The 26,287-nt window shown below is 30.8% G+C and overlaps 1 protein-coding gene across 1 annotated transcript in view; it reads left to right on the top strand.

Annotated features, from left to right (window-relative positions):
- The first annotated feature begins 13,683 nt into the window (after window positions 1-13,683).
- The window catches only part of LOC107453939 (metalloprotease TIKI2), an 82,556-nt gene continuing 69,952 nt past the window's right edge, over window positions 13,684-26,287 (top strand). The window contains exon 1 of the mRNA XM_043051610.2: window positions 13,684-13,813. Within this exon, the coding sequence (XP_042907544.1) occupies window positions 13,766-13,813 (48 nt within the window). The 5' untranslated portion in view covers window positions 13,684-13,765. The remainder of the gene's footprint in view (window positions 13,814-26,287) is intronic.

Here is a 26,287-nt window from a genome sequence, read left to right as displayed (position 1 = left end):
TTTCAAGTCTATCAAAAGCTTATGAGTTTTAATGATGCTTATTTGCTGCTGGAGTAGCAAAATAATTACTAACTGTTCAATAATCACGTAACATAGCTTAACATTAACCATAACACTAACTCGCTGCTTCAGTAGTAGAATAAGAATGGAATGTAAGAATAAACTCGTTTTGAATAAAAGTAAATTGTAATTGGGATTGGGCTGAATCGAAACTGTGTTGAAAAATTAGTAACTTAACCGGACATTTTATTTTAATAAAAATCAAATTTTTGAATTGCTAAATTTTTAAAGAAATTTTGTTTCAAAGGTCACAGTGAGTTTTTCAAAGTGAAAACTAATTTGCGAACGATTGTCAAAAGGTCCTTTAACGGTAATTTTCATAAATTTGCAACAACTTACGAATAGCGTTTATTACATTTGAGAGTATTCATCATTCAAACCTTTAGTCCATTTTTTACTGAGAAAATCAGGTATAGCCCTACTTAATTTTCAAATAGTTTTGCTTTTGACATGTAAAAATTTTACATGTAAAAGAAACTTTTTATATTTGAAAAAATCACTTTAAATAGAAAGTAAATATAATAAACAGATTTGTCTTCAATGAAAGCCCGTATTTTTTTTTTGAAATTATATAAATTTTAGAATTAAAGTGATGCAAAAGTTGCTTAAATAATGTATCGCTTTGCGACAGCAGCACCGTACATCTCATAATATGAGCGTTCGTGCAATACAAACTGTTTGTAACGAAAGCAAATATACTGTGATTATGTAAAAGATCTTTAAGTCAAAAAATTAAATCGAATTTGATCATTAACTTTAACATCTTTACATTTTCCAGTATAAGAAATTTTAACTAGAGTCTACAGACCTTTCTATAAAATCGAAAGGCTTAAAGTAAAAATATTTTGAATATAAAAATTTTCAGGAATTATTAGTAAAAAAAAAAAAGCAAGTTCGAAGTGTTTATACTAGTTCGAACTGAAGTGTTTATAGATCTGTCTGAAGTGTTTTATAGATATAATAGGCCAGCAGTTGATGTAATTTTTTTAAAGAGGTATAACTCCCAAGTTCATGATATAATAATTGATAGTTTCATTTAGAAAATTAAGAGTATAAGTTTTAAGGAACTGTGAAGGAAAAAATAAGGGCCTAATCTTGTACTTTATTATTTTTAAACATGAACTTTGGCAGAGACAGCCTAAAGACTTAATTTCTAAATTGCAATCTTTAAGCTATTGAGTCTTTTTATAGAAGAGCTTTAAAAGGAAATACCTATCCTTTAAAGCAGGAAAACGATCAGCCTGATTTACTATATTTGATAATCAACTCTGGCCTAGTTCAGTAATTATACTTTTTTTAAAAAATTAAGCTCTGTTAGAGTAATTAAAGTGTTTATGCCCCCATAAGTCAAAAATCGATCGGAAACGTGATATAGGGACACTGCTTTACAACACGTGTACGTGTGTGAAACGAAAAATTCCAAAACCACTCGACAAACGTAGAGGTCGAATTAATAGCGGTAGACGGCTGTACTGCTCCCTATTCGAGCTCTACACTCGTTCAGCAGATTCGAAACTTTTCAATTCCCTAGTGTACGCTGCCGTAGCAAAACAGTGTCCCTGCAGTAAAGGGCGGTGGCTTTTGAAGTCCTATTAGTCCTTAATTGCGACTCTAGATTGAATGTTCATGACCTGAAGTAACCGAGGAACTCTAGCTCTTACAGCCGAATAGTATAGAAGCTCTTAAAATTAACTTTCGAACTAGTGCATTAATCAAATTTTATGGGTCTGGATGGTGTATAGCACGGTCCTGGAATGGGGCAATTTTGGGTTTAAGGTTCGTGCCCTGAAAATCCCCCGCTCTTTAAAAGTATTTAGTAGAACTAGACCAGTCATAGAACTTTAGACTACGACGGCGTGCAATCGTTTAAAGATCTTATCAAAAAGTGCGATCTAAGTGTTATATGGACGAGGGCTGCATTTGAAATATCCTAAAATTGGCGTTGAAAACGTAGTATCGTTCTAAATTTAAAACTTATAATTTTAAAAATTTAATTTCAGGTAGATGTAAAGAGGATATTTTGATACCAAAATTTAAAATGAAGCTTTAACTTGCTAAACATTAAAGTACATAAAATACTAAATCGAACTTTTATAGTTGCCATTTTAAACACTTATGACGGTGCAGATTTTAACTCCGACTTTTTTTAATGTTATGCGCTAAAAAAGTTAATAATATAAGCAAGCTTCTTGCTTGCTTTGGGGCAAAACTTGGCTTAAGTTCGAGTCATTTAACAGTATTTGCACTTGATAGTTTTCTAAATTTTTAATTCTAAGAGGTAAAGTCTTTCGATTAAACAAAAGGAAATTTTTAAATTTAATGAGCAATTTTATATGAATCGCTATACGTCTAAAGTTAATTGAAATGTTTTTAATGCATGGGAAATTTACCCTCAAACAAAAAGGCAAATGTAGTATAAAGTATAATTAACCAGTTGTTTTAAAATTTCATATTCAATTTAAACTGAAATTTAGTGTCAAAAAGAGGAAATTACAGAAATCTTTGTTTTCCTAAAGAGAAAATGTTTTTCTTAAATATCTTGTATCAGCTAGATTAACATGACTAAAGCGGTAATTTGAAATTTTATTAGTTCATTTTAAAAGAATACTGAAATAGTATGTATTTAACAACAAATGTATTGTATTTCTTTATATTACAATAGTGTGAAAAATTCGATGATGTCAACGTTATTATATTGATGTTTTTGGATTATAAAGAGCCTTGAATAGCCTTGAAGAACCTTTAAAGCTCTCTTGTGTACAAAATTTGCCACTAAAATTGCTCTTAGTATAAATCAAACTCTAAAAAAAATGAATACCTTATCCTGTAGTTTTTCAAAGATCGCCGAACAAGCTTAAAATCTTTTTTAAATTGTCTAAGATTCTAAATGTAAATAATTTGTCGAAATATGAGTAATTAAAATTTTTCAACCAGCTGTTTGTCTTAAATCTTAATAAAAGTTTTGTTCTCTTTCTTAATTTGCGATAGATTTTAATTATAAAGTTGAATTTGTGCATGGTAATGTAGTTTTGTTTGTTCACTAATAACTTTCTATATTCAAAAACTACACTTCTTTTAATAGGAAAATACTCATAAACATTTTACTAACAGTGTACTCGCTACGTTAATTTTATATTTTTCATAAACAATTTATTTCAATTTAAAATTATTCCAAATTTCTAAATTTTATTGTAGCTTGAATCTAAAACTAGATCTCATTTTGGAAAAGTGTCAACTTCAATTTGAATCCATTGAAGAAACCCCTTTTTCAAAATGATTCTTTCTATTTTAACTTTCATAAACTGAGGTTAGTTAAAAATTCGGAACTGCGAAATAAAATTTTAAACTTTTTAGCTAAACTTAACTGAACAAAATTTTAAATAAAAGGAAAAAAAAAATTCATAAAATTTAAGTCGCATTACTTTAATATATATTCAATCATATGCTTATGTCTAAAAAAATTTCAAAATTTTTATAACAATAATTTTAGATTAAATAGTTAAATAAACACTAACGCTTATTTAAGTAATTACCCATTTATAAATTTCCAGCTATGTAGAAACAAAATAGTAAAGATAATATTGGTTTAAATTTATTTTTTCACTAAGCAAATTTAGAGGCGAATGTTTTTAGCATTTTATATTCAACGAACTATTAATGCTTTAAAATGCTGAATTTGTAAAAGTTATGTCCTTTGTCTTGGGCAGAAATAAAACTTACGGTAATTTTATTTTTGGTCTTTTTTATTATATAAGGACGAATTTGAGTTGAGTTAGCACGAGCTCGTATTTCCGTAAAAAACCTAAATAAAAATCACAGAAATTTAAGAATTCTGTCAGCATATGTTTATTTAGTTTCCGTCCGTTATTTTGTAGAAAAAAACTCTAATCACTTTTTTAAATGTACTACATATTTTTTTTTACATTTTCTTATTAGGTAGTTCAAATGTACAGATTTAAAATTTAGTTTTCTTTTTATTATCAGTAATTATTTTATTAGAAAAAGTTCAATTAGCATACCTGCACTTGGAGATAAAAAATCCAGTTATATTAGTCTCAAATAGACAATAGTGAAAAGTGCACTTCTTAAATTGTGGATGAGATTTATTTTTTTATATTTCAAAATACTTGTTTTTACATTTTATAAAATACTAAGCGGCTACCAGCTGGTCCGCCTTTTTAAAAAATTAGATTTTCTAGTATTTCGGTATTTAAAATCGTACAATCAGAAATTAGGACAATGCGTAAGTGAAATAAACTCATATTGCTCATATGAGATTTGATTTAATTTTTATTTCTGTTAATTTTTTACATGATCTTATGGTATCGTTGTGAATTCGCTACTAAAATGTTTAGTACAACATACGCTAGCATTAAAAAAAACTGCTAATAATTTCAATGGCGCTTTGTTTGATAAAATCTAATTAGTAACCTTGTCAAAATCAAACTATGCACTTATTTGCAATTGTTAATTATAAGCCTAAAATCGAAATTCCTCTCCATTAGTACAAAAGTAAATCTATACAAAACTTTAATCAGACCAATTATTCTATATGGTAGCGAGACCTGGGTAATTAATAAAACAGAGGAAAATAGACTACTCATTTTTGAGAGAAAGATCCTTCGGTCAATCTTTGGAGCAGTTAAGGAAAATAATATTTGGAGAAGTTTATATAATCATGAGATATACAATAAATATAGATTACCAAATATTTTAAGGGGTATTAAGGGCTTCAGGATCAGATGGATGGGGCACGATTTTCGGTGTGAAGATTTCGATCTAGTTAAAAAACTTACTTTTTCGAAAATTGAGAAGAGAGAGAGACCAGCTACAAGATGGTTGGACAGTGTTGAGAAGGACTTAAAATTGTTGGGGATAAACAGGTGGAAAAATCTAGCTTAAAGCCGCCCGGCCTGGAAGCAGCTAATTGAGAAAGCCTTGGCCTGTACTAGGCTGTAGTGCTGACGAAGAAGAATATGAATTATAAGCCAATGAAATTCAATTGTAAGGGTTTTATCGCCAAAACGAAACGAATTTTAACTGTTTTAAATTTCTTTCTACACGGAACTAAAACAGTAAACAATACATTTTAAAGCAAAATTTAGCTTAATGACACTGTTCAAGAACTAAAAAAAGCGTAACCAAGTAAATTAGCCTTTACGATGAAAAGTTCAAATCAGTCTTGACAATTATTCGAATCAGTAGAATACTTATTGAATTGGGAATTAAAATGGCATGGCAACTGCTTACATTTAATTTTTTAAGCCCTTACGAAAGATTTTTTGCCATTAAAAAAATTTCTTTTCGTAATAATGAGAACCAGGAGTTTAGGCTTAACTGATCTAAGTCTTAAATGTGTGTACTCAAATGTATTATTTATGTAGAGTAAGCAAAAGAATAAGCAGACCACTCTGAATATCTTTTGATCTAATGACCGAATCTTCTAAGTTCTAGGACTGAGTCTTAATGGTTCGTGGAGGTGACTTCAAATATGCCAATTAATTATTACAGACGATATTTTAAGTTACGAAATCAAACACAAAAACATACTTTCTCTGAACAAACACACCTTTTTATTTCGACAGATTCAGATTTTTAGCCCCAGAATACGGTGTGTAGCAGCAATGTCGGAAATATACCGAATATTAAAAATACAACTTTTTTAAACTTTAATTTCTCAGACACTTTTTGACCGATTTCGCTTAAACTTTATAATTTGCCATGTAAAATTATGTCAAAAAATTATAATTGTTTTTTTTTAATCTTATTAAATAGTATAATAAAAAATAATAAATATTTACTGAAACTTATATTTTGTAATTTCTCAAATCGCTCAAAAAGTTCTAGAGATATGGCGAAATACGCAAAAAATAAAACTAACATTAAGGTGTACGAACTTTGGACCTCTCTCCTGATCAAACTATTGGGACCATATTTCCCAGATCGCAGCTATCCCCTATATATTTGGGATCAAAAATCAGAATCCATTGTAAAAAGATTTGTTTATTCAGAAATTCTAAATTTTTGTGTTTGATTACGCAACTTAAAATATCGTCTGAACTAATTAATTAGCATGTTTGAGGTCACCCCCTTGATCCTTTAAAAGATTGAGAACTACAGAGCTCGAAAATCTGATCATCAGATCAAATGTTATTCAGAAGACTCCCTTCAGAAGAGAAGAAGATTCAGAAGACTTCTTTTTAGGTTCGTTATTACCTTTTTCAAGCCTTATAAAATATATTAGTTTCTCGAGTTTACAATAATAAAAAATTTACATGGATGAAATTTTTAAAACGTTTGATAACTGTTAGACCTTGCCTTTTAAATTGAATCAAAACCAAGTTTTTCATTGAAATAGCGAGGGTTTATTTCATCAAATTAAATCATATTTCTTAGTTTTCAAAAATCCCTCGTTTTAAATTATAATATTATATTTCAATATAATTTTTTAAAACGATTTAGTTATAGGAATCAAAAAATTTTAATCAATGATATTAATATTTGTTTATGAACAGTATGGTGACTGAACGATTTTTTTAAAAAGAGAAGCTACTTAAAAACATTTAATATCTTCCATGAGCTTGAACAGTGGTTAATATATAAATTTACATTTAGAAGCATTATTAAGTTAGAATATAAACTTCTAATTTTGTCTAATATACTGTGATATAAGTATTCTCTTTTTATTTTTAATTTACTGAAGCTGTTGTGGCACTCTTTGTTTAAAGCCTATCCACCGCGACAAGGTGGTGCCACATCGGATAGGGCCGGTTTTTAATTGTCCCGCCAAAAACCGTATAAAAAGCAGATAGTGATTCGATTTTTAATTGTCCTTCGGCCAAAAATCGTGTAAAATGCAAGCAATATTTTGATTTTTAATTGTCTTAAAGCCAAAAATCACAGAAAAAGCAACTGCAAGAAAAGGTCCGGACACAGCGTAACCCTCAGAACATGCTGATGCTACTTATCACGGACATTCAGAGAGATTAAATCAATCTCTCTGGGCCATACAGAACAATTACTCTGTCTGGCTCAGAAAATCCAATTGCAAGTGAACAATGTTCACCCTGTCCAACGCTATGCATTGAACAGCAATTGAATTTGGAAAAGAACTTGCAGATCCTTCTAAACCACTTCATAATGTCAGTGGGTATTTAAAACGCTTTTTTTGAAAAGAGCTTAAAAAGAACAAGTTGATCGCACCACTATCAAAATGGAAATGACTGAAACAAAGCAATGTTTCGTTATTAATCTTGTAACAATTAAATTAGAGTATTGTTGGTAGGGAAAGACGGAAGTTTTTGTGTTTAAGTAACAAACGTTAACAATGAGTAAGCTAATTGTTGAAATGAACTGCAAGATAGAATTATTTTATTCTTGAGCACAAGCTTGGTGTGCAGATGATCAGCTCCAATGAAATGGGAAAACACTTTTAAAAAAAGTCGCACTTTGATAGGAATAAGCGTTCGGGACATTTTTTAATACAGTAAAAACTCGATGTGACGAAAACAGCATATAACGATAAATTCAGAATTACGACTATTCCAAGAATCCACTAGTTTCCGTCAAAATATTAGTATTAGAGATAAGAAAATTGGATATTTATGACAAGTTAGCCCACTTTCGTGACAAACTTTTTTTGGGCGGGGCATTTTTCTGCCGTTTATGTGAACAATCTTATTCAAAAAAGGAGAATATATGGAAGGCATCTTTATTACTTTTTTTAAAAAATCATTATTATTTATTTGAAAAATTGAACAAATATAGGAAATAATTTTTTGATTGATCAATTTTTGCAGTTTAAATCATAATTTATGTGGTTTTTAATAGCTTTTACAGCGAGTATAGCTGTGTTTTTAAAAATTCCAATTTTTTTTTATTGCGTTGCGGAAGATTTTGAATTCGAATAATCACTTTCTAACACTCTTTGTTTGTGCCGATTTCATTGTAAACATCATCCAAGCGACTTTTAGGCAGTTATTGTTTCGCATTTCCACACGATTTTATTAATTCCGGATATTTTTGGTACGATATTATTACGATTCGCCCGTTCGAATTACGTATTTAAATAGACACTTTTTTATCTTGCTTTATTTCTACCTACTTTATCTTAAATCCAAATTATTTTTCGATTTTTCTTTCGCAGTTATGTATTGCTAACCATTGTATTTTTATTTTGTTTTGAAAAATTCCGGTAATTTCGAGACAATTTCATTACAATACTCGAAATTGGAATCTCGCATTTAATAGTGCGATTGTATCAGAAAAATAAATACCAAAAGCATTAAGGTCGTTGTTTTCTCTTGAATAACCGGTATAATATTCGGTAATTTCTAAATGATTTAATTTCTCTTATTTCTATACTTACAAATTTTTTCATGCAAAATCTTGATCTTAATCTTGATTTTGACCACTTGAAACGTTAAGATATAATTGTTGCTTTATCGTTTTGTGCATTCCCATTGGACTGAAAAATCACTGATATGGTTACAATATTAAAGACAGAATCTGCTGGTATTTTTGGTTGTAATAATCAGAATAGTTGTAAATGTGAAATATTTATTCATCCCATTTTATTTTTGTTTATTTACTTCTATACACATACGAACTTGTGAGCTCAAGACAAATAAGAACACTTAGTAGAACTCCTGTCTAAGAAGAAAAAAAATTTCTACGGCAGGCACTGAACTTTTGTTCTTCTTATTGGCAGTTGAGCAATGTTTCTTTTGAAGTTTAAAAAGAACTTTTAATACTTTAATCTTTTTTAAAATTTTAATACAATTATATGATAGAATATAATAGTATTATAAATAATGGATAGCTTGGTGTGCAGATGATAGGTTCCAATGAAATGGGAAGCACTTTAAAAAAAGTCACACTTTGACAGGAATAAGCGTTCGGAACATAATTTTTTTAATACATTTAAAACTCGATGTCACGAAAACAGCATATGGCGATAAATTCCGAATTACGCCTATTCCAATAATCCACTAGTTTCCGTCAAAATACTAGTATTAGAGATACAAAAATTGTATGTTTATAACAAGTTAGAAAACTTTCGCGACAAACTTTTTTAGGGCGGGGCATTTTTCTAGCGTTTATGTGAACAATCCTATAAGAAAAAGGGGATAATATGGAAGACCTCTTCATTTATATTTTAAAATTATTATTGTTTGCTTATATGAAAAATTGAATAAAAATCGGAAATAATTTTTTGATTAATCAATTTGTGCAGTTTCAATCATAATTTATGTGGTTTTCAATAACTTTAACGGCGAGTGTAGCTATGTTTCTAAAAATTTCAAATTTTTTTTATTACGATGCGCGAAATTTTAAATTTGAATAATTTGATTGCTTAGTATATTAAACAATAATTTCTGGCCGAGTTTGAAAATTATAAGTTATTATTAAATTGAGAAACGCGGTGCGTCGGAGCCGAAATTTATTCGTTTCTTAGCTATTATTCGCTCTTTCCAAAAAAAAAAAAAAAAAAAAAAAAAAAANAAAAAAAAAAAAATAAAAAGACCTTTATTCACGTTAAAATATTGAAAAAAAAATAAATAAAAATAATAATATAATAAAAAAAAATAGAATTTTTTTTTGTGGAAATTAAGCCTTGAAGGGATCGAGCACCGGACCCCTCGGAATACAAATTTCCTTGCGAACTAGTTTCCGACGCTACTTACTACACCACGCCTCACATGCAACTTCATCGAATATTAAGCCTAAATAACTTTCCTGCAGTTATTAACGCAACCTATTTTGGCCCATTGTGGGGCCCCTTATTTGTCTATAAAAATTTCCTTTGGTACAATTGTTTGGTATATTAAACTGTAATTTCTGGCCGTGTCTAAAAATTATAAGTTAATATTAAAGGTAGATACGGGGTGATTCGTATGCGTAGAGTTGAAGCCGAAATTTATCCTTTTTTAGCTACTATTTGCTCTTTCCAATGGGGGCGGTCAGTGTGCGGGTGGGTGACCACTTGGATCAGTCTGCGTAGGGACCGAGGGTGTGCGGTATTGGTCCTCGCTAAACTGTGCTACCGTAAAGTGCTCGACTTCGCGCGCAGGTCGTCGGGCTACCGAAGCGGGGGTGCCATACCCTCCGCAGAGGATCAAAATTGTGATGGCATGTCTTCGGATCATCCTCAGGGATGTTTCCCAGACCGTCGCCAATAGCCCATTGTGCAGCTTTAGTGCGACGTAAATGACATACAACAACAACTCTTTCCAAAAGAAAAATAATTATTTTTATGTATAGACCACTTTATTCGCTTTAAAAAATTGAAATGCACTTTTATGTAGGTAAAAAAAAACAGTGCACGAAACTTCTTCCGGCTGCTGATTTTTGTTTAATTAGAGAAATTTTACATGAATTGATCCGGGGCCTCCTTGGCCGAGCGGTATCACCCGCCAAACTCTGTGAAAAGCGTGGAGGTAGCGGGTTCGAATCTCGTTGTTACTCTGGCTGTATCTTCGTGCTGTCCTTCTCTGTATTGTGCTATCTGTCCTTCTATTTGACAAAGGTTTGTAAGCCTAAATTAATCACACACGACCGCAAATGTAAGTAATTCCAATAAACAGTATAAATCGAGCCTCCTTGTCCAAGTGGTATTGTATCATGGCTTCGTGCCCGTCTCTGCGTGAATATATATGCTGAAAGAATTGAAATCTGTGAGAAAGAATCTTTGTGAGGGAATTTAAAATGTGCATCTCAGGAGAATTCATACTTGACGAGCTTGGCTTACTCGAAATAGAGTGGAAAGAACAGTTGCTAACTTAAACAAATGCCACGTTTCAACAACCAATCAGGCTCGCGATAAGCACTCTACGTCACTTGTAGGCATATTATTTGAATATCAAAACGTTTAAGCCCGCATTCTTTTTTGGCGGTCATTTGGCTTTGATTTTTCCCTTTTTGCTGCTGGCACATTTGTGGTAAACGGTTTTGTTTCTAGTTATCTTTACAGTAATTCCGAAAAACGATCAGCGTGTTTCTACTCTCTAATCAAAAGCTCCTTTTGGAATAATGCATTTTTTTAAAAACTAACCTTCATACCATTTTATGACAATAGACAACAATAACACTCTTTTTCGAAGCTCTGTTGCCAAAGAAAATAGAAAGACCATAGTTTAAGTGCCTTTGCACTTGCGATGATATTAAACTATATATGTAATTTTGCCGTGAAGAATAATCTGGGCTTTAGAATAGATAAATAACTTAATATACACTCTATAACAAAAAAATCGACGCACCAAGAAGGAGTTGTCCGATTGAAACGAAAATTGGTGGATAGGAAGACAATGTACAGAATAGTAAATGATTAAAATTTCAGAACAATTAAATAATTTATTGCAGAGTTACAGTAACAAGTTCAATAAGGTATTGACCCGCCTCTAGCCTAGATACAAGCTGCCACATGGCTTGGCATAGACTGATAAGGCTCCTGGATGGTCTCTTGCGGTATTTCCTGCCAAATTCGATATTATTGTCGAACGAGGTCATCAACATTCCGTGCCAGATGCAATCGCCTTACCATCATATCGCAGACATGCTCGATGGGAGAGAGATCTGGTGATCTGGCAGGCCAAGGAAGAGTTTGACAAGCTTGCAAACAGTTCATAGCAGCACGTGCCGTATGTGGTCTGGCATTGTCCTGCTGAAAAACCAGCCCAGGGCGCTGCAGAAGGAAGGGTAGCAAAACAGGTCTTAGTATGTCGTCGACGTACCGCTGTGTAGTAAGTGTACCTCTAATGACGACCAAAGGGGTCCGGCTGACAAAGGAAATGGCACCCCAGACCATAATGTGTTGTTGAGGGCCGGTGTGGCGTGCAATAGTGAAGGCAGGATCCCCCCTCTGCCCTGTGCCTCTCCAAACACGTCTTCGATGATCGTCAGGACACAATTGGAAGCGGGATTCGTCGCTAAAGACTATACGTCCCCAGTCGGCATCATTCCAGCCATATCTGTTCAAAACATTCATGCATACGAAATTTCAAAGCAATGGGATGATGGGTTATAGAGTGTATAATAATTTATTAAACTTCTCTAATCGTTTATTTGGCGACATTTTTCCACTTAGAAGAAAATTATCAAAATTTCTGCCTTATTCTTAGCTTTTGCAAATTTTTATGAGTCCAAGCAATGCTGCACAAGAGAAAATTTTTAAATATTAAAAAAAGTAGACCACAAGCTCTTTTTTCCCCCTCAAAACTTTGACTTTTCTCCGTATTGACGCTCTCCGCCATTTTCGAAATAAGCGTTGACAGTGAAGGCTTTTGATTGGTTAAACTTGACCTAACAGTCACGTGTAACAGTTGCAAACTCACAGCAGTTGTAAAATTAACATATTATTCGCAAAAAAGCATAATTTTATACTACGACTGAGCCTTTGAAAAACAGCCTTAATATTTAAAATCGTTCGATTAGTCCGTTTATTAACACGCAGGTAGTTTTCCAAAGTGCAGATTTCAGTGCAGATTTATTGATGCGTTTTTCCACCCTGTACGAAGAACGGGCATTCAGCTGATATTATATATAATAATTGAAGTTTATAACAGATATAAAGGATTTAAAAAGAAAGCGAAATTTTTAAAATTCAATTCGTCAAAATATTTACCGCAAGTCGCATAATAATTTTATTCACCTATTATTTTATAGTCTAATTAGTGCGGACATAAGAATCCCAAATTGTAATGTCAACATTCCCTTCATAATAATGTGTCGGGACTTAGAACTTTTCTTCTTTTTTTTTGTCATGTTCTGCATATATGTAGTGGCCTATATTTTTTTCAATTATTATTGTATAATTTTGAAACTTGGTCAGATATATTGTTGCAACTCCGATAGCAGAAACTCTCCTGCAAGGCAGAATATATATTCTTATTCTTATTATATATTATTACTATTATTATTATATTATTATTATTATTATTATTGTTATTATTATTATTATATATTATTACTATTATTATTATTATATTATTATTATTACATATTATTATTACATTTATTATTATCATATAATATATATTGTTATAGCATCTGTAGATTAATTTTGATTAAAGTGTTCTTTTTCTTTTTTAAAAGCAAACAAATAAATAGGGGGGGGGGATGAAGTTGCTGAGACTTTTTTTTTAAAACAGCTCCAAGAAACTAAATTGAAGGAACACAGCAAAGAATAAAATTAGATTAAAAATTAATTCAGAGAATAAAAATAGATTTTTTCGTTTCTTTATTTCAACGGATTTATTCCCTTTATTAAATGCCATTGTACAAAATCCAATTTAAATTTTAACATCACGAAGTTTTATACATCATTTTAAGGAACCTTAAGTTTGCAAATTTTTGCTACGTGTATGTCATTTAAATTAAAGTTTAACAATAACAAACTAATGTTTCACTGAGCTAAAGTGGAATGAAATATCTTAAGTATCTTTGATTGATTTTCTAAGTTTTCTGAAAACAATTGTTGTTACAAGTATGCTGTAATTTTTTCTTTGCAGTATCGGATGGAGACAGTGATATAATGTATTGATACTTTCTAACTGGTGAAAAGTCAAACTTTGGCGACCTAAATTCCCTGTTGGCGAAAGGAATTTTGTGATCGCCGCCAAACTAATTTTAGTACAACCCTATGGAGAAATAACATTTTCCCCTCGTGTGTCGCGGGGTAAAGCTGGCTGTAAAGGCAGTGGGAGGCATGAAGCTCCGATCGGATTATTATAGATGGAAATCCTTCGCCTTCTTCGTAAGCACTCTTCTTTATTTTCGAACAAAAAGTATTATAGAGTAGCTAGATCGAAATTTTATTCATGCTAATTATTTTTATGCATTTTCTCAGAAAGTATTTTCTTTTTAATGGTATATATTGCGATGCAGTGTCTTAAAGCGAACATTTTCAAAAATAACTTTTTTTTTTTCCCTCAGGAAGTTGGTTTTCAACTTTACAAATATTAATTTGATTTTCAAGAAGAGTCATATTTAATTTTATTTTTAAAGAATAAATTTTTAATAAGTTGTGAAGGAATGGGGAAAAAAAACTAAAAAAACGGTAATTTTTTTTTTAAAGTTAAGATTTATTAAATAAAGTTCATTAACGAAAGTTTTTTTGTAAATTTTAACTTCAATGTCAAATCGAAAAATATATATTTCTACGGAAACAAATTAATATACTGCCATATATTGTGAAAGTGCTGTAACGTATCAAGCTATAGTAAAGAACTGTTCAGTTTTTTTATAAAAAACTTTTATTAGCAGACAACACAAACAGTAACAAATATGAATTACCCGTAACGGAATAGTGAAAAGATCATAAAACAGCAAGAAAAACCCGTAACGGGATATAAGGAAACTTACCCGTAGCGGGATAGATAAAATATTATAAAACAACTAGATAAAGTGCCCGTAACGGGATATATAAAATATTATGAAACAGCTAGATAAAGTGCCCGTAACAGGATGTATAAAAACTTAAATTCCACACAAAACTCATTCTAAAAAATCAACAACTTTCTGGTGTTCTACTTTTATCGTCTGCTTTTATTATTTAAATTTATCGTTTTGTGTGTTTATTTTATTTATGCTTTTGCCAGCCAGTTAGTTTCTAATATTTTTACTTTTATTCATGCTTTTGCAAACCAATTATCTTTCTTATATTTTTAGATTTTATAGTGCAAAATTTGAAATCTTTATATTATTAATTTTTATGTAGGAAATAGGAATATAGAGTTTTCTCGCTCTTTTAACATTAACACTAAACATACCATAAACGGTTAAATTACACTTTAAGAACTTTTGCATCGAAAATGTGCTTATCATCTTATCGTTTTTGCACATTTGACTTCATGACTTTTTCTAACAATTATAAGCAGTTAATAATCTATTATTATATTTTGTTTATTTCAAATACTACGTGTCGTATACCCATTTCTACCACAACTGGTCATTTGACCGGGAGAACAATATATTGCTTTATAAGATTATCGGATCAGAAATTACGATGCGTGTTCAACGTATTGTATTCGATTAAATGCATATTTCTGCAAAGACAGTTGCGTAGTTAGTTCAATCAGAATAACTGTGAATTCAAATTTCAAGAAAGTGCATAAAATTTTAGACTTTTTTTTTGTTTCAGAAAAAGTGACAAAAACTAAATGTTTTGGTAAGTAAGCATATATTTTATTTCGATAGCTTTACTTCATTTCTAACTAACTGTTAGTTTTGACACAGAAAAATGTCGAAACAATCAAGACAGCAGAAGTTCTTAGAAGAAATAATATTAATTACAAGAATTATAGAAATAATAATAATTGGAAGAAATATATTTGCGGAAAATGTATAATGGAAACACCCTGTACATTTAAAAAAGTGCCTCGAGCAATGAATTAAAAATGCTTATTATTTGTGTTTGTAATACATAAAAATTGGCAATACACAATTTTATTTAATTATAATAAAGTTTTTTTTAGTTTATTCCCTTTCTAACATCCATATTTCATACATTCAATCAAGAAACATAAAGACCTGCATTTGACCGGCTATGGTAAAAATAGGCATATATTAAGTGTTGGTACGTTTAGTGTTAAGAAGACAAGATTGTTCTCTTCATCTTAATGTTTTTTTCTCAATGTCTAAAAAAATTTATATTCTCTGTGTAAGTTTTCAAACTATAAAACTGATTCAAGCTTTCTGACACCCTAAAAATATTTTATTATTATATTCAAGATCAGGCAGAAAAGAAGATAATTAATATTTTTTATGATCATTTTCTTAAAAATAATGTTCTTTTAAAGAAACATATGACGAAAAATCAATCTAGTCTGTCACTAGATGTTAGTCACAGTTTCTTTTTCTCCGAGATGTTGGTTTTCCCGCAATTAAAAACCAGTGTCTCCCATGCTATGATAATGCATGCACGAGATAATCTGCGTAATTTTCCCCTGAGTCGGGAAAAAAAAGTCTTTTGGTTCAGAACAAATTAGGAGATTAATTTCATCTAACAGTAATCTAAGGGTCACTAAGTGAATGAATTAGCACTATTAAACGCGATATGCAATTGGTGCTTCATCCTTCATAAAAATGTTAAATTTAACAAAGAATAAGAATTAAGTTTTTGTTCTAAAAGTTTGATGTTTAAAATTAAATTTCTTATACTCAAGTCAAAATTTTTGATAGTTTTCCATTGATGGACTAACATAATCTTGATGGCAACCATCAATAATTCCACCATGAACCATTATATTTTTGATGGTGACCAACATAAGTAACCATCACCCCAATGTAGGAATTCGGACTGATTTTTGATGGTCCAACATAAGAAAGCAACTTGTTTTGATGGTTTGTTCATGTTGAACTATCAGAAATTTTCATCATAGTTTCTTGGAAATCAAATGTTGGATTGATCAGGAGCCACCAATGTAGGAATTTGGTCTGATTTATGATGGTTCAAAACACAAATTGTTTTGATGGTATATTCCTGAGAACCAACTAGAATTCGCCTTAAACCATCCTAGAAATGTATAGTTGGAACCATCATTGATTGTTGGTCCATGAGAATCAAACTTCTCTTGATGGTTAAACATCATAGTATTAAANCTAATATTGCGTCAATATAGCGAAATATGCATATATTAAGTGTTGGTACGTTTAGTGTTAAGAAGACAAGATTGTTCTCTTCATCTTAATGTTGTTTTCTTAATGTCTAAAAAAATTTATATTCTCTGTGTAAGTTTTCAAACTGTATAAAACTGACTCTAGCTTTCTGACACCCTAAAAATATTTTACTGCCATATTCAAGATCTGACTGAAAAAGAGATAATTTATATTTTTTATGATCGTTTTCTTAAAAATAATGTTCTTTTAAAGAAAACATATGACGAAAAATCAAGCTAGTCTGTCACTAGATGTTAATTCTCAGTTTCTTTTTCTCCGAGATGCTGGCTTTCCCGCAATTAAAAACTAGTTTCTTTCACGTTAAGATATAGTAGCACGGAATATTCTGCGTAATTTTCCCCTGAGTAGGAAAAAAAAAAGTCTTTTGGCTCAGAACAAATTAGGAGATTAATTTCATCTGACAGTAATCAAAGGGTCACTAAGTGAATGAATTAACACTGTTATTAAACGCGGTATACAATAAGTGCTTCATCTTTCATAAAAATCTTAGATTTAACAAAGAATAAGAATTAAGTTTTTGTTCTAAAAGTTTTATGTTTAAAATTCAATTTCTTATACTCAAGTCAAAATTTTTGATGGTTTTCCATTGATGGACCAACATAATCTTGATGGCAAAAATCAATAATTCCACAATGAACCATTATATTTTTGATGGTGACCAACATAAGTAACCATCACCCCAATGTAGGAATTCGGACTGATTTTTGATGGTTCAATATAAGAATAGCAACTTGTTTTGATGGTTTGTTCATGTTGAACTATCACAAATTTTCATCATATTTTCTTGGAAATCAAATGTTGGATTGATCATGAGCCACCATCATAACAATGTAGGAATTCGGTCTGATTTATGATGGTTCAAAACACAAATTGTTTTGATGGTATATTCCTGAGAACCAACAAGAATTCGCCTTAAACCATCCTGGAAATGTATAGTTGGAACCATCATTGATTGTTGGTCCATGAGAATCAAACTTCTCTTGATGGTTAACCATCATAGTATTAAAGTAGCACTTTACGTCATGGAATGATGGAAGTTTGTTGGCATATCAAAACCCATGAACGCATAACGGAGAATGTTGGATGATGGTGACCATCAAATGATGTTGAACCATCATGAATCGCACTGAAACCAACAAAAACCATCAAAGTGTTTTGATGGAACCATCAAGAATTTTGTCTCCGGTATACTATTGAGCCGATTTCATTCAAATTTTGCATTTTGCCCCATAAAATTACGCTCTTTTAATTAATGTAAAAATTTTCTACCTTTCAAATCGAAAAGTCGAAAACTTGCGACTAATTTTCGCTAAATATTTTTTTTATCTGCAATAACCTTTGGATAAACAAATTTTATCATTGAGTGCAAAAAGTTTTTCTTTCACTTTTCTTTTTCGAGAAAAGTATAATTAACATCGTCCCATTACAAAGTAAAATTATTATTCGTCCAAATATTCTACCCTATTTAATCGGTCCATATTTTAAGGATATACTGAAAAAGTACGTTTTCGTAAAGCATTATTTAATTAGCTAATTTGAATTATAAATTTAACCAGCTAAACAATTAAGTTTGAGTACGGGGTTGATTAGTTATTCGAGCAAATTGAGTAATTTTAAACTTACGTAAGTGGAGTAATATTAAACTTATTTATGATTTTTCTTTCTTTTTGCATACTATACTATATTAGTTATTCAGTCAAGAGGAAAAAAAAACATATTTTATATTTAAGTTAAAATAAAACACATAAAAAGTATATTATATGTTAAGTATAGGCTTAAGTAATTTTTATATAATTTGATAAATTTTATATAAACAGGGCATTGCTTCGAGACCACTAAAACGTCACTCACATCTCCATAAAATGTTATTATTAGAGTCCCCGGAAATACAATTCATGGTATTCTGTTTTGGTTTTTAGATTTTCAATTTAATGTTTATCGGCGTTTTTGTTTCAAAATAGCATTGTTTATCATAATTGCAAAATCAGATATTCTCTGTAATTGTTTTAAATTTAAATTCAGTTTATTTTTACTTTATTTAAGTTTGATAGAGACATGTAAATGAATCCGAGTAATATCTTTTAGTAGCTGGTCCGTCAAAACAGTTAAATTTTTATAATTTCTATCTATAATTTATTGGAACAGTGATTACGTTTTCTTCATTTATATAAACCATTAGGCGTATTTTCACTCTTAAATCATCGCAAACCGTGTAGAAATTCAGATACTGACTCTTAATACGTAATCATTGTCTTTTACACTTTATGAAGTTCGTACAGTTTTTAGCTGTATTGNCTTCCAAAAGGAGAATTCATAGAAAAATTTCGAAGGCAGGAAAAAAAAGATTTTTATTTTACGCTGTTTTTATTTATTAATGAGAATAAAATTCTCTTTTTTTAGTATTCAGATTTGGTACTATTATATTTCAAGCATAGATATATATTTACTAATTATTATAGCTCCATATTTTACTTTAATTTATATTTTAATTAATCGCCCCATATTTCATGTAAAAATTGAAGATAATAAATGCTTAAAATGATTTTTTTAAAAAAGGGAAAACTTTTAAAATGACTTTGACAAAATATCGTCTTATTTTTTATATTTGTTAAATATAGTTTATTTTTTATGTCGTCGGCACTTTTTTTTATCCACTTTTATGGCAGTATAAGGAATATTGTTTTTCAAAATAACATTTTAAAGTTTTACTACAGGGATGAGAGGACATTAATCACTATTTTCACATATTGTATTCGTCCTGTTCGAAAATATCGAGCGTCTCTGCATTCATGTTACTTATAAGAAATATTTATTTGAATAATTTGTTGCGTAAATAATCGCTTAATTTGTCATCTAAAAGTTATTGTTTGTTATTTAATAATTTGCTGCTGAAATAATTGTTTATATAATTTGCAACATAATTTGTAATTGTTCAAAGTAATCGTTTAATAGTTTGTTACCCTAGATTTAATAGTTAAACAATTTTTTATCTAAACAATTGCTAAACACTATAAAAACTATTTTATAGTGTTAGGAAGGGATTCAATAAATTTTTGAATTTCATAACTATTATCCAAATTTGAAATTTAAACATTTGTTTTTAATTGGAATGAGATCATGTGAAAAACCGTTTTTTGCTTTACAAATTATTTTATAGAATTAGTCTTTAAATTTGTTTAAAATGTTAAAATTCCAAGAACATTCATGATTGCCTTAATACTAAATGCATTCGTACACGGTGCTCTTGTTTTGCATAATACATTTTTGAAAACTAAACTTGCAGAATTTGCATGCTATTCGCAGCGTACTTTCAATACATGCAAAATAATCTATATTGTAAAAAAAAATTGTTTTTAAAAACATTGTAAAAAATAATTGATTTTTTTAAAAACATTTTTTATTAAGTAATTAAAAATTAATAGAAATAAACCACTGACTATAAAGTGGCCACAGCAGGAAGAAATGCAAACAACAAAGTGATATTTATAGCCTATATACATTATCTTGAAAAGATCGCGAAAAATTAGGAAACGCAGCTTACTGAGTTCTTAGAATATATTCACCTGAGCAAGCATAAATTCAAACCGAACTGTATTTACATGCAGTTACAGGATCATGTAGCTTCAATACCATAGGCTATATACATGATATTGGAAAGATTAAGAAAACTAGGAAATGTAGATTCCTGAGCTTTAGAATTTATTCACCTGAGCAAGCATAGATTCAAATAGAACTGTATTTACGCGCAGTTACATGTTCAGACAGCTTCAATTGTATGCTTCATAGACAATAGTGAATAGTTAGTTTTAAAATTTATACTTTATTAGGTTTTATTATTTCATTCAATTACAGTGGACTATTCCCGCAGTGGACTATACGCAAAGACAAAGTTCCCAGTAGAACACCGGCATCACTGGCTGCAGTCAGTAAGCGGGTTGGTGACCACTTTGATCAGCTCGTGTAGGGGCAGAGAGTGCACGGTATGGGTCCTCTTTAAACTGTTCTACCGTAAAGTGCTCGACTTCGCATGCAGGTCGCCGGGCTACCAAAGCAAAGGAGTTATCCCCTCTGCAGAGGATCGAAATCGCGATGGCATGTCTTCGGATCATCCTCAGGGATGTTTCCCAGACCGTCGCCACTAGCCCATTGTGCAGTTTAGTGCGGCATAAATAGAGTACCTATTTCACTTAATTACTGTATGTGCCAGCAAAATACTGAAAGTTTTAGACAAATTTTGGCGTACTGCTAAGTTTTGAGGGCCCTGTGTTTTTCCACTTAATCTGTGTGCGTAATTTTAATGATTTTTATAATTTTAATGATTTGAATTCCATTTTCATAAATTTACATTTAATGTTTCCTTTAATTTAAAAAGTAAATAAATTTATTCCAACATCCAAGGCAAAAAAATTTTAGTTGGTAAAATATAGTTGGTAAAAAAAAATTTCTTTAAATAAATTTTGATATAATTAACTTCTTCTAAATAACTTTAAATAACTTCTGTTCTTGTGTTTTCGCGAACTAATCGCCAATCTTAAAGGCTCAAAATTTTTTAAAAATATTTTATGATTTTATAACCGTTGTTGAACAGCCAACCCAATTTTATGGGTTTACGACTACTAATATTCAACTCCGTAGCCTTGCAATTTTGTACCCAACCCGGAAGACAAAGGAACTCCTGGATCAAGTATGGGGAGAAATTTACCTTCGTGGAGGACGTTTCAATGGAAGTAACTAGCATTTGCGTTACATGGAGAGGAAGATCGCGAGAACCTCCCACGGTTAGCCTGACTGCAAGGAAACTCTAACCCATGATCCGTATACCACTGAGGATATTTCACGTCAGCACTGTGGTTGGTGTAATACGGATGCGAATTCGCATAGACCTGTCATTACTGGGATTCGAACCCGGTTTACCTTAATGGTAGGAGAACGCTCTATCCACTGAGCCATTGTGGCTCAGGATCAAAGGGTTGTCCTCAAGCACGCTAATTAAATTTTGCTTAATATTCAGGAAGTTATAGAACTAGACTCAGAATACTCACTTTGTCTTAATCAAAGCGCTTTTTCTTCCCAGGAATTTGAATTTTTATTCGGCGCCGCTTAATGGTTTCAACAGTTTAGACAAGACTGCGGCCCGAAGTGTGGACCCCTTTATGGAAATTTCTCTTTTTGCGTATTTCGAATTGTCCCGTAGAATGAATCTAAATCGATCCAGAAAGTAAAAGAGATTTATTAAGATCCTTCAAACGTACAGGGGACAAAGTAACTGCCGTTTCGACCAGAAACACCTGGTCTTTTATAGGACTAAATGACGGAACAGGAAATGACAAATTAGAGCATTCTAGAAACTTCTAGAAGACACAGAAATAATAAATAAAAGCTTATATTACATTTATAGATTTTTACATTTTGTCCGAGCTCTGAGGATCGAATTCTGTATTTCTGTCTCTCTAGGACGTCGTCCTACGCTGACTCGCACCAATATTTTCGGAAGTTTTTAAGCAAATCAAAAAATATTTGCACTCAACTATAAAACTTCCATTTATTCTAAGATAATTTCATACCCGACAGCAGAGTTTAATAAGTGTGTGAGTCTACAGATATACCTTCAAAAATGCAAACTGCAGAAAACAACATAAATCAAATATCAAACAAAGTACAATTAGATTATTTCAAAAATTCAGCTCAATCTAACATGAATGTAACGCAAAATTTACAAATATAAGGTCCGCTGACATTAATTCTCTGTGTTTAAATTAAAGTTAAATTTCATAAAATTATGTTTTTTTAAAAATGGATTAAATCCCTGAGCATTTAAGCCAATCAACTGATGATAAATTCTTTAATTTTTTTCCCTTCTTTCAATTCAATTGCGGTTTTCTTTTAATTTAGAGACGTTTTAAAAAGGAGTCTCAGCTGTTTTCCTCCATTTGTTCGTTTGCTTTTTAAAAATAAAACTGCAAATACTGTAATAACCAGCAGCTCCGCTTCATGTAAATTATAATAACAATTTATTTAATTAATTTTACTGTATTCTGAGTATTAATCCTTCCATGTATTGATCCAATTTTAAAATATGCTTGTTCATATGTTCACGATGCTCGCTACAAAATATATCTCAATTCATTTGTGTTGGCCAAAGCAGCCATATTCATACTTTTTTTTACAAAATAAACATTACTTGTTTTGTTTTATTTGAAAACGAAAAACGTTATTATAATATTATAACGTTATAAAAACGTTATAATAATAATAACATAACGTTAAAATAAACGTTATAATTAGCAGCTCCACTTCATGTAAATTATAATAACTATTTATTTAAATAATTTTATTACAGTCTGAGTATTAACTATCAATGTATTGATTCAATTTTGAAATATGTTTGTTCATATGTTCACGAGGCTCACTACAAAATGCATCTCAATTCACTTGTCTTGGCCAAATCAGCCACATTCATACTCTTTTTTTTTATTAAATATGCTTTTGTTTTCTTTATGAGTTTCTTGTGAAAACGAAAAACGCTATATGAATCAGAAAATGTGAGGACAAGCCTTGCTTTTATTTTTTTCCTTCTCTGTAAGAATTCCAATTTTACATATTTTTAAATCTTAAGAGGACGATATACCACGGGAGAAGCTCTTCATCGCAAATGCTCTTTCATCTCCTTAACTAATTTAAAATTTAAAGTGTAGAAAAAATGAATCCAGACAGACCTAGAGTATGTCATGAAGTTTCATTTGCTGAAAAGATATTTTAAAAACATCAAAATGCAAATGAATTATCGGAAGAGAACCTCTTCACTGCCTAATCCTAAGTTATCTTGGCATAATTTTTTTTTCATTTGCATATTTTGAAAATTTATTTTCAGTTTTTGAAACTTAATGGCTTACTCTACATTTGCCCGAATTAAATTTTTCTATATTTTAAATTTTGAACTAGTGTTGAAGGAGAAAGAGAATTTGCGATGAAAAGTTTCTCCCTTGGTATGGCGTCCTATTAAGCGCTCATTTAAACTCTTCAGCGTTAAACCGATTATTTCGTTTCAAAGTCCCTTCATAAACTGTAATTTATTTCGATATCAAAATCAGAACCGTGATGGCTCAGGGGATAGAGCGTTCGCCATCCAATGAGCGGAAACGGGTTCGAATCCCAAAAATGGCTGGTCGATACGAATTCCGCATATGGCTTGCGCCGACCACAGCTCTGAGATAAATATTATCAGTGGTAGACGGATCATGGATTAGAGTTCCCTTGCCGTCAGATTAATCGTGGGAGGTTTTCATGGTTTTCCTCCCTATGTAACGCAAATGCGGGTTAGTTCCATCAATAATATTCTCCCAATACTTGATCCAGGAGTTCCCTTGTCTTCTGGATTGGGTTCAAAATTACAAGGCTACGGAATTTTACATTAATAGTCGGCTATTCAACTACGATTATTAAAATAACATATAAAAATCAATAAGAAAATTATATAATTCACTCCAGCCAAATCTCATTTTTTTAAATGTCTGTTCTTTTAAAGTCTAATTAGGTCTGTTCCTTAATTTAAACTGACTTTGGTTATAAAGATTACTCATAAAAATAATGCTTGTTTATTTTCTCCCAAAAAATAACCTATTTCTTTCTAAGTTGTACTTCGTACTTAAGAGGTGGCTAATGGTTATCTACAGACCTTGGCCATATTTACCCATACACACTATAAGATTCTATGTAAAATTATAATTATCAGGTGATACTATACACCTGTATTGTTTTCACTGGGATGAAACCGGTTTGCAGTTGCTTACGCTCCTGTATCAATTGGTTAACATTGTAATGCAATGCGTTAAAGATAAATACAAATAGGAAAGATATATAAAAATCTACTGAATAAAAACCCATTACATCTATGTTTAAATATAAAAGTATTGCATATAAACTCGTGCAAATCATGTAATTAATAAAAACTTCAGCGTGTCTAATAATTTGATCGAATTATTATAATATACCAATACAAGGCTTGATAAAATAAATGTTCTATATTTATATAATATATCGTATAATTTATCCTATCGTCGAATTTATATTATATATCGTCTAATTTAACCAATGGATACATGAACGTAAGCAAGTGCAAACCGGTTTCAGTCACATAAAAACAATAAAGTGGTATAGTATCACCTAATAATTAAGATTGTACATAGAATCTTACAGTGCGTTGAATAATTTGGCCTTAGAGTGCATGTAGGCCATGAAAAGAAAAATGAAATTTTCCAATAGAACATCTTTCTTTGCGGTTAGTTTCTCTAATACTAATACCTCACTAACGCGAAACAGCGAAATATCGCTTTATATGAAACACTTGTTTCGTCTCATGCGTCAGCAATCAATAATCGTTGCATTTTACACGCTTAACATGAAATTTTCAAGCTGATTATTGCTTAACGTGAATGGAAAACTGGATACAGCATATATAATTAATAATTAGGTATGGTAATATAGTATATTATAATATAATACCTGACCGAGCTATTGTATAATTTTAATGAATGATGAATAAAATTCCAATCATTCATTTTGAGAATGCTAATTCTATTTTTTTGCCCTTGTTAGAAGTAGCAGATGGGCAAATAGATAAAATAGTTTATTAAAGTAGCTATAACTTTAAAGCTTATTTTAATTTGCTTCGTTTATAATAGAATTGTCTGCATACATTAATGTAGTGCATAACGTGTATTAATAGTACGATAAAAATTGTTTTCATGATTGATCATTTTGATGATTATTGTTTTATCCGAAAAGTTTTCCTTAATTTTTCGGATAAAACGAAATTTGGTTAATACGAAATAATTAAGATAGTCCCGTTAACGAGATTCGACTGTAATTAAAAAAGTTAGGGTACTCTGACAAATTAAGTGGTGCTGGTTTCGTCACAGCCTTGTTTCGTCACAAAACTTGATTGCGTTTTATTTTGCGATACACATAAACCGCTTAAAAAGAATTGCATGCTGAAATAAAATACAGAGAAATTTTACTTACCAAAAATTAATACATAAATACAAAGCGAGTTGAAAAAGAATACAATATACTTGATGACATGATTCTTTTTCTTTCAAAAACTATGAAAATGTAGACGTGTTTCAAGCGTTCGAAAATGGGCACCCATTCTCAAGACGGGAATGAGGAAAACATTTGTGACTAAATGCGTTGGGTTGGCTACAAAAAAGTGGCAAGTAAAGGTAAAAAATAAAATTAGAAAAACTGCGATAGAAAATTAAAAGAATGAGAGATAGAAAAATAAGTGGAAAAACAAAATTAAAAAAACCACAGTAGCTGAGAGAGGCAAAATGCATTTCCACACGGTACGGAGTAGAAGTAAGAGGAACACACGTCGTTAATAAGAAAATTGGAAAAGAGATTGTATCAAAATCAGCTGATTTGACCGAGGTCGAAAGAATTTTGGCATTATTGAAATTGAGTTTATGCTCAAGATTCTAACAATGTGCGGATGTAACGGACATATCGTGTTTCTCTTGTCCAAGTTTTAATGTGTCATCCATAGGTCGCA

This window comes from Parasteatoda tepidariorum, chromosome 6 (assembly GCF_043381705.1).
Source record: "Parasteatoda tepidariorum isolate YZ-2023 chromosome 6, CAS_Ptep_4.0, whole genome shotgun sequence".
NCBI lineage: Eukaryota > Metazoa > Arthropoda > Arachnida > Araneae > Theridiidae > Parasteatoda > Parasteatoda tepidariorum.
This window is presented reverse-complemented; position numbering and strand designations above follow the sequence as displayed.